Source organism: Chrysochloris asiatica, unplaced genomic scaffold, assembly GCF_000296735.1.
Source record: "Chrysochloris asiatica unplaced genomic scaffold, ChrAsi1.0 scaffold00069, whole genome shotgun sequence".
In the NCBI taxonomy this organism is placed as follows: domain Eukaryota; kingdom Metazoa; phylum Chordata; class Mammalia; order Afrosoricida; family Chrysochloridae; genus Chrysochloris; species Chrysochloris asiatica.
In genome coordinates this window covers 912,790-922,759 of record NW_006408587.1, presented here as the reverse complement: position 1 = coordinate 922,759, position 9,970 = coordinate 912,790, and the positions used below count along the sequence as shown (strand labels likewise).

The following is a 9,970-nucleotide window of genomic DNA, read 5'->3' as shown; positions in this document are numbered from 1 at the left end:
GCTACCACTGTGCCAATCCATCTTGCTGGGGGTCTTCCTCTTTTTCTCTGACCCTCCACCTTACCAAACATGATATCTTTCTCTAGCAACTAGTCCCTCCTGACAACATGACCTAAGTATGAGAGACGAAGTTTGGCCATCCTGGCCTCCAAGGAGCATTCTGGCTGTACTTCTTCCAACAGAGATCTGTTTGTTTTTTGGCAGCCCATGGTACTTTCAATATTCTCCTACAACACCACAACTCTAATGTATCAGTTCTTCTAAGGTCCTCCTTATTCACTATCCAGCTTTCACATGCATATGAGGTTATTGAAAATACCAAGGATTGAGTCAGGCTCACCTAAGTCCTCAAACTGACATCTTCGCTCTTCAACAGTTAAAAATGTCTTGTGCAGCAGATTTGCCTAATGCAATACGTCATTTGATTTGTTGACTGTTACTTCCATGAGTGCTGATGGTTGATCCAAGAAAAATAAAGTCTTTGACATCTTCAATCTTTTCTGCATTGATAATAATGTTGTTTATTGGTCCAGTGGTGAAGATTTTTGTTTTCTTAACATTGAGATGCAATTCATATAGAAGGTTGTAGTCTTTGATCTTCATTTGTGAGTGTATGTATATGCATACACATACATACATATGTATATATACACACACATATATATATACACACACATATATATATATATATATATACACACACACATACATATAGGGAGTTATGGTAGTATAGTGGTTACAAATCAGACTGCTAACCTTACAGTCAGCAGTTCAAAATCACCAACTGTTCCATGAGGGAAACAGCTCCTGTAAAGATTTACAGCCACAGAAACCCTGTACAGGGACGGTTGCTATGAGTCGGAAGCGCCTCCACGGCACATAAGCATCACCACCACATATTTATAATTTAAGTCCTGGGGTGGCACTGTGGGTTAATGTGCTGGACAGCAAAGTCTTTTTGAATTACAAGGTCAGTGGCTAAACTCATCAGCTGCTCCTCAGAAATCCTATATAGGATCGCTATGGGTCGAAATCAACTTGATAGCACTGAACAACAACACATATATATACACACACACACACAAGAGGAATTAAAAAATTCCATTATCTTTTCATTCCATTTTTCCACAAAATCTTTTAGTCACCTTGTATATGGCTGTGTTGTATATATGTATATATGTATGCTCTTCTTGTTAAGTGCCATCAAGCTAGTTCCTGCTCACAGTGACCCTGTATAGGGTTTTTGAGGCTTTAAATATTCGAAGGACCAGAAAGCCTCATCTATCTCACATAGAGCGGCTGGTGGGCTCGAACCACAGACCTTGTGGTTCACAGTCCAGTGCTTATCGTATGGAGCCAGCACACTCCCATATATATATGAAGCCCTGGTGTGGTGCTGTGGGATAATGCACTGTACCACAGGTTGGTTTGAACTGCAAGTTCATCAGTTCAAATTCACCAGCAGCTCTTTGAAAACCTTATAAGGGTCGCTATGAGTCAGAACTGACTGGAAAGCACTTAACTACAACAATATAACCTTGCTTGCTGAAAGTGAATAGGACTTAAAATATTTACTGATGAAGATCAAAGAGTACAGCCTTCGGTATGGATTGCATCTCAATGTAAAGAAAACAAAAGTCCTCACCGCTGGACCAATAAACAATATTCTTATCAATGGAGAAAAGATTGAAGTTGTCAAGGACTTCATTCTTCTTGGATCAACTATCAACACTCATGGAAGCAGCAGTCAAGAAATCAAACACTGTATTGCATTAGGCAAATCTGTGGCATAAGATCTTTTTAAAGTGTTGAAGACCAAAGATGTCAGCTTGAGGACTAAGGTGTGCCTGACCCAAGCCATGGTATTTTCAATAACCTCATATGCATGTGAAAGCTGGAAGACCGTAGAAGAATTGATGCTTTTGAGTTATGGTGGTAGAGGAGAATATTGAAAGTGCCATGGGCTGCCAAAAGAACCAACAGATCTGTGTTGGAAGAAGTACAGCCAGAATGCTCCTTGGAGGCCAAGATGGCCAACCTTCATCTCTCATACTTCAGATGTATTGTCAAGAGGGACCAGTCTTTGGAGAAGGATCTCATGTTTCGTAAGGTGGAGGGTCTGAGAAAAAGAGGAAGACCCCCAGTGAGATGGATTGGCCAAGTGGCAGCATCAATGGACTAAAGCGTGGCAATAATAGTGAGGTTGGCCCAGGATCAGGCAGTGTTTCGTTCTGCTGTGCATAAGGTCACTATGAGTTATCACTGACTAGATGGCACCTAAGTATATATAAATGAAACATTTACCTTATGGTTATTATACTTTACACATATAATAACACTTGATACTTCATAACAATACCTCCAAGTATTGGCAATTGCATGCCACTACAAAATCATTATCCTAGCTAACAAAATTAACAGTTTTGGGTTTTTTTTCAAGTCCTTAATTTGAACTAATTTCAGTCCATGTCCAAATTTGCCTCATTGTTATTCTTGCAGGAGAATTGTCCTTAAATTTCAGCATGTCCTGGGCCTGTCCTCTCCCCACTCCCATCCCCGAGACTGTTCTGCCATTACCAAGTTTCCAACATAGCTCTGAGCCTGCTTTATTAGTACCTGTACAAAAGGTGCCATCATTGGGAATGAAAGTCTTGTTGTTGTTCGTGGCTCGGTATCCTCCTAAGCAAATGCAAAAGAAGCCTCCAGGTGTGTTGTGACAAGATGTGTGGTTTCCACAGACCACAGTAGCTCCAAATTGGCACTCATTTTTATCTGTTGATACATAGAAACAACACACAAAAAGAGCTGTCCAAAAGAGCTGTCAATCCATACAGTGATCAATAACCCAGACTAGATGCTTCCAGTTTTCTCCGTCTGTGCTATAGACTTGCGAATCAATATTCCAAGACAACAGCTTGCAGATATATTCTCCTCAGGTTCTTTTTCTTTTACTCTGCTTCTCAGACTAGGGGTCATGTGCTCTCGTAGTCATGTGCCAGGTGAATATGAAACCACAAGAGAAATACATCTTATTTGAAAATTGGAACATACACACACTCATACAGACACTTCCTCAGCTGTCAAGTTAATTCCGATTCACAGTGACCCTATTATAGGACAGTGTAGAATTGCCTCAGAGAGTTTTCAAGATTGAAAATCTTCATGGAAGCAGATTGTCACATCTTTGTTTTTCTAAAGCACATGGTGGGTTTGAACCACCAACCTTTTTCTTTAACCAATGCACCACCAGCGCTCTTTCAAAAGGTTGCATTTAAAATGTCTGGTCCAAATCAGCAGAATTATACTTTTCCAGCTCAGTCATCTTCTTGCTTTTTCAGAAAAGCCAGAGGAGTAGGAGGTTTTTATATCAATGATTAACTGGGGAATTTGTTACTTCTGAGTTACCAGGAAACACAATGGAATTAGTGCGGAAGCCTCATCCGGGAGCAGGGCTGATATTGCAGCAGGAACAGCTCAAGTTAATTGTTAATGACCCGTGTGAGTAATGCTAGTCATCCAGTGGGGAGGAGATGGAACAGGGAATGTTTGATGAACCCACAGAAGCCTGCTCATAATTAAATATAATTAAATAATTGGAAATTTGAAAGACATAAAGTAAAAGTAATTTTTCCTCCTATCTCTGTCCACTAGCCTAGGGATCAACATACTTTTTTTCTGTTAAGGCCCAAATAGTACAATAAATACTTAGACTTCATAAGCTATATGATCTGTTGCAATGACTCATCTGTGCTGTTGAAGCATAAAAACAATCACAGACTTGTTGTTGTTGTTAAGTACCATGGAGTCGGTTCCGACTCATAGTGACCCTGCACAGGGTTTCCGAGGCTGTAAATCTTTACGGGAGCAGAAAGCCTCATCTTTTTCCTGCGGAACCTACTCATAAATAAATAAGCATAGCTGTGTTCCAATAAAACTTTATTTAAAAAAATAGACACAGAGCTAAATTTGGTGTGTGGGCCATAATTTGATCACCCTATCATAGCTTCTAGTTTCAGAGGCAACCTTGATGTCTGATTTCTTATTCATCTTTTAAGGGAAAAATCATTAATTTATGGACTAGTGGTGTTTTGTTTGTTATTTAATGTTTTCTTATGCCACTGTTTCCTCAGTTCAGCTCAACTTCCTCTTATAATGCTACTAAAACAGCCCCCCAAATCTGTTTTTGCTTTGTTTTATTTTCCTTATTCTTATATTATCTCTTATACATTTAAGTGACCCTGGAACACAATTCACAGTTAAAACAGTGGGTGGTAAGCAACTCCAAAGATTATATAGGAACCTTACTGGGCAGTGAATTGATGTTAGCAGGGAAGAACAACTCAGAAAAGGGGGGGTGAGAATTGTTGCACAACTCAAAGATTAATGTCATTAATGTCACTGCACACATAGAAATGACTGAATTGGTGTACATTTTGCTCTGTATATTAACAACAACAACAAAATTAAATTAAAAACTGTGTGTGGCAAGATTTGCATTAGTGCTTAGAAAGACACCACCACCCCCATACTCTAGGTCAGTGTCCAAGCCAGCTTACAAAGCACTGTATGCAGGTTTCAAACACAAGTCCAGCTATCCATACAATGGGAGTTTCCTATCCATTGCTGTAGTTTCTGAGGCATAACTGTTTCTGAAGTCTCCCCTATAACTTCACCAGAAGGGACACTTGGGTTTGGTACAAGATCCTAGAAACCTTAGGTGACTTGATCTAATACCGTATTATAGCAACTTTGGCACACATATAACCTCACTTGTAATCTGTGGTGCAGTCTCAGGAAGCCAGGTACTGAGATAGGGATACTCAGGCCCAGCATTTGGGAGCAAGGGCTTCTGGTGCGGTGCTCTACGATCAGCACTGGACTATGAACCACAAGTTTACAGTTCAAACTCATCAGCTACCCCTCAGGAACCCTATACAGGGTTGCTGTGAGTTGGAACTGACTTGATGGCACCTAACAACAGACAGCAACATCACATAAACTGAAGTCCTGGTGTGGTGTTGCAGGATGATGCACTGGACCACAAGGTTGGTTTGAACCACTAGGCCAGGGTTTCAAACTCACTAGCTGCTCCTTGGAAACCCTATACAGGGTGGCTATAAGTCAGAATCAACTCGACAGCACTTAACAAAAAAACAATATCACATAAATTAATAACCCCCTCTCCAAAGAAAAGTTTCTCTTCAGAAGTGAAAAAGTGATCAAGAAAGCAGATATCATTAATAATAGGAGGAATTCATTTAAGTAGGGGGCAGAAAAGACTTACTCATGCTCCCCAATTTGTTTCCAAGCCCCTGATAACAAAGGAGAAATCACACATGTCATGGATGGAAGTTTAAAGGGAGAAACTCAAAGGTGACCCAATTCCAGCCTGCAGGATGGGTCAGTGGGTGGGATTGTGAAGCCCCTGTCAAATGGAATGCTCTGGGGAAGCTGTTGGTATGACTTTTTGAACTCAGGACTGAGTTGTTACTTGTCTTCAGGGAGGGAAAAAGATAATACAACAAGACTACACTGTCAATCCACAACTGCAATACAAAGCTATCTGTATTTTGATTGTGTGTAACAAGGTTGCTGGAAAGAATCTGAAAGATTCGTGTAAATTTACTGTTATTACAAAGTTGTAAAATCTCACTCTGAATTGAGCTTGAACCTAGATAGTGTGGTGGCTCTATATGATAAGCCCTGGACTGCAAACCACAAGGTCCGCAGTTTGAGTCTGCAGCCACTCCATGGGAGAAGGATGAGGCGTTCTGCTCCCACTAAGATTTAAAGCCTTGGAAACCCTATACAGGGTCACGATGAGCTGCACAACCATAGTGGATGTCTTAGGGCAAAATCTAATGTTCTCAGATGTTTCTAATTGAATGGCCTTTCTGTTCCTTTAAGTCACCCAAGACCCCACCTATAAAATAATTCAGAGGGTGGATTCTAATAGACATGATTCAAAGCAGTAACATTTCACTGATTAGTCAACAAGATTAACAGAAAAGTGTGCTTTGTTTTTCCTCAACGTATGAAGATTGTTGTTGTGGTTATGTGCCGTGGAGTCGGTTCAGACTTATAGCAACCCTGCACAGGGTTTCTGAGGCTGTAAGTCTTTATGGGAGCAGAAAGCCTCCTCTTTCTCCCGCAGAACAGCTGGTAGTTTTGAACTGCTGACCTGTGGTTCGCAGCCCAATTCGTAACCACTATGCTACCAGAGCTTCTTAAAGTATGAAGATGAATAGCTTTATATCAAAATAATTAGAAAGTTTGAGAAATGCAATATTTATTCGAGTTGTTAAATCAATCTCAAGTCTTAAAACAGATTTCAAATTTGTGTTAGATCAGAGAGTTCTCAGATACTCAAGTTCAATGACCTCTAACATGAGGACACTTCCTTGGACATATTAGAGAAAAGATATATCCAAACACTAAAACAAAGACTTTTTATAGTTCACAAAACTTCTTATAATAAGAGCATTATACAAAAATAACATTGTTTCCCCCCAAGGACATCAACTATTCTACACCAGAGAATCTTGCTTCATGATGCAACTCTTCAATCTAGCTCAGCATTCAGAACTTACCAACACACTGGGTCCTCCCATTGCCCACAAATCCATAATTGCAAATACAGATCTTCTTCCCTCCTCTTTGCTGGCAGGTGGCAAGTTCATGGCAAGTGGCACAGACATCTAAACCTGAATCATAAATTGTACATTTCAGTAAAGGAAAAACTCAGTTACCTATTCTAAACAACTCACACTTTGGATAATGGATTCAAAAATTGGGGAACCAAAATTTGAAGATCAAAATATAATAGGACAGGTCTATTCTCATCCCTAAAAACTTTCAATGGTTACTATTGCTCATCGAACAAAGTGCAAATTCTTCTATGAGGCAACAAATGCTCTTAAAAGTCTAACAGACTAACTCCTCCCTCCTCATTGCTCTATTCCTAAGCCCACAATGTAGTCTCTAGCCAGTAGAAGCCACTACCCTTTCCCTAACATTTATTGTTGTTGTTATTGTTGTTGTTGGGTGCTGTCAAATGGGTTCCAATTCATGGTGACTCTGTATAGGGTTTCTGTGGAGCAGCTGGTGAGTCTGAACTGCCAACCTTGTTGTGTGAAGTCTAGTGCTTATCCTACAGTGCCACACCAGGAGTCCTTCCCTAACATGCTACCACTACAATACTGCCTGGCTTTAGCCATATTACCTTTACCTTGAATATCTGTCTCTTCTTCTCTGTACCTACTCATATCTCAGGATCTAACTTAACTGTCACATTCTCTCTGAAGCCTTCCCTATTCCACCATTCTTTTTTTTTTCCCCTAAGTTTTATTCATTTTGTTTTTGTTGTTGTGATTATACACAGCAAAACATATACCAATTCAACCATGTACAATCTAGTGACCCAGATAAATCCTTCAAATGGCACAATTATTCTTACCTTCCTTTTCTGAGGTGTTTCTCCTCCATTAACATAAATCACTGCCATCTACAGCTGCTGTCTATTCTTTCAAGTTGTTGTTGTCAGTTTGATGCCATATGGTGGTGGTGGTGGTGATGTGTTGTGAAGTCGGTTCTGACTCATAGCAACCCTGTACAGTGTTTCTGAGACTATAAATCTTTATGGGAACAGAAAGCTTCATCTTTCTCTCGCAGAATGACTGGTAGTTTTGAACTGCTAACCTTGAGCAGCCCAACTCGTAACCCCTGTGCTACCAGAGCTCCTTTTGATGTCATATAGATAGTTTTTAAGAGAGCGTGATGCTCAAGGCAGATCATTTTCACTAGTTAAGGCATTGTTCAGTTTTAAGAGGATGTCAGAGGTATTTTTGGTTTAAGATTTAAAGATTATCTTGGGGCAATAGTTGCAAAGGTTCATCCACCCTCCATGGTTCCAGAAAGTCTGAAGTCCATGAAAATTTTAAATATTGTTCTGCATTTTCCCCCTGTTGAACAGAATTCTTCCATGAGGTTTCTGATCAAAATGTTCAGTAATAACTAGCCAGGTACCATCCATTCTTCTGGTCTCATGGTAAAGAAGGCAATTTGTCCATGGAGAGAGTTAGACACATAATCCATATCTTCCTATGATTCCTGACTCTTTTCCCTCTGTTTTACCAGGCTATTAGAAACCAATTGTTGGGTCTTAGATGGCCCATTCCTCCATGCTTACAGAACATTAAGACAGAACATTCCTCTGTGCTGTCCTTATACTGGTACATTCTGATATCGACCATGTACATTTGTCATTATATTTTATTCCAGTTCTGTCTTCTCTGCTAAGTATTGTGAATGAGTTTCTAAGGGAAAGAGATTGTCTCCTTTTTCTAGATCCTGACACAGTAGAAATGCTCAGTAGATTTTTATTGATAGAATGGATGAATGAGCCTGTGCTCTTTCTTGCTACAATTCAAAAAGTCAATGGAGGGGAAAGGAAGGTATCTGTCTATTAAACACCCACTTTTCTTTTAGGGAAGAAGTGAATGTGTTTCAGATAACAATGAGATGACAGGTAGGCCCCAGCAGGATGATCAGATTCCCATTTTTTTAGGTAAACAGCAAAAATAGTTAGAGCTAAAAGTCTCAAATGATCCAGATCTACCAGATGGATGTATGGTCCAAGATGTATGGCCAAATTTAAAAAAATAATAATTTCTAGCAGAGGCTGTGTAAGCTATTGCTTTACTCAGAGTACCTCTGTGATTTCAGGAGTGGTCTTGGAAGGAAAGCCTTTCCAGTATGGAATTTCATCTTTGTTCTGGCCCCATGACTCCCCATGTATTACAGGTCAAGCCTTCAGGCTGCTCCAGGAAGGAAACCAACAGAGACCCAGAGGTTTCTAAACACTTTTAGCCATCCTTACTTTAAAAAGTAAAAATAAAGGAGCACAGAAATGGAAAATTCACCATGAAATATTTGCAAAATTTATTATAACCCAGACCATAAAGAACAATTCAATAAATTCCAAAAAAGAAAACTTAGAGGCCTAAGTAGCTGACCACAATATAATACAATACAATACAACTAAAAAATAAAACAGAAAACTAGCATCCTCAAAAGAAAGCCTGCTTGGAAACCACAAAATACAACCAACTGAGGCCTAATTGCTTGAGGACTCAGTAGCCTTGTGAGGGGAAACTTTGTATTTAACAACAACAAAAAAATAAGCAAAAGATTTCTGGCAAGATGGCAGACTAGGCAGAAGTACTATACGGACCCTCTACAACAAAGATACGAGAGACAAAATAAAACAGACATAGATAGAAATTCTGGCACCCTGAACTTCAAAAGGAAGATTAGAAAGGAGGATGGAGTGCTTGCTGGGAATAGAAGCTGAGGAGAGACCACAAGAGAGGGAGACTGACTGGTGAACAGCTGGTCAGATGTGGCTTGACCATCTTGTAAGCAGCTTTATCAGCATAGGGAGGCCTGGCAGAGCAGATTTGCCTGGAAAAGGTGTGTTTTCTTCTTTTTCCCCCACACTCCCGTGGTGAACAGAAGTGTGGTCAGCTCCTACCCTCAACCATTCCCAGTGCAGAACCGGCTCTCTGGTAGTTCAGGACCACGTGACTGGGAGCCATGCCAGTGTGAGGTGGGGGCTGGCTATGCCGCTTTGGTGTGCTACTTTAGTGCCTGGATTCAGGTGGACTCAGCTCCCGACTTACAAAACCCACAGAGCCACCAGAACTCCATTTAACTAGTCACCCTGCCCCAAGCTGCCTGTGGTCCTAACAGACCCTGAAACCTGCTCCATCAAGAGCCCCCAGTCACTACTTCCAGATTGAGAGCCCTGAACAGATATAACACCGAGGCCAACAGGTACTCTGTTGGGGTCAAGAACTCTGCTATCACATCCCTTCCACAACTACCTCCTGAGCTCCTTGAATTGCAGGAACCCACCAAAGATTTCTCCCCTTGGGGTCCAACAACTGCACTGTTTGTTTTTATAAATATA

General features: G+C 40.5%; 1 protein-coding gene across 1 annotated transcript in view; it reads right to left on the bottom strand.

The window, feature by feature from the left end:
* Window positions 1–9,596, bottom strand: part of SUSD1 (sushi domain containing 1) — a 155,207-nt gene extending 145,611 nt beyond the window's left edge. The window contains exons 1-3 of the mRNA XM_006864728.1: window positions 9,533–9,596; window positions 6,591–6,704; window positions 2,617–2,772 (exon numbers count right to left, since the gene is read on the bottom strand). Coding sequence (XP_006864790.1) covers window positions 2,617–2,772; window positions 6,591–6,704; window positions 9,533–9,596 — 334 coding nt within the window. The remainder of the gene's footprint in view (window positions 1–2,616; window positions 2,773–6,590; window positions 6,705–9,532) is intronic.
* Window positions 9,597–9,970: the final 374 nt, after the last annotated feature.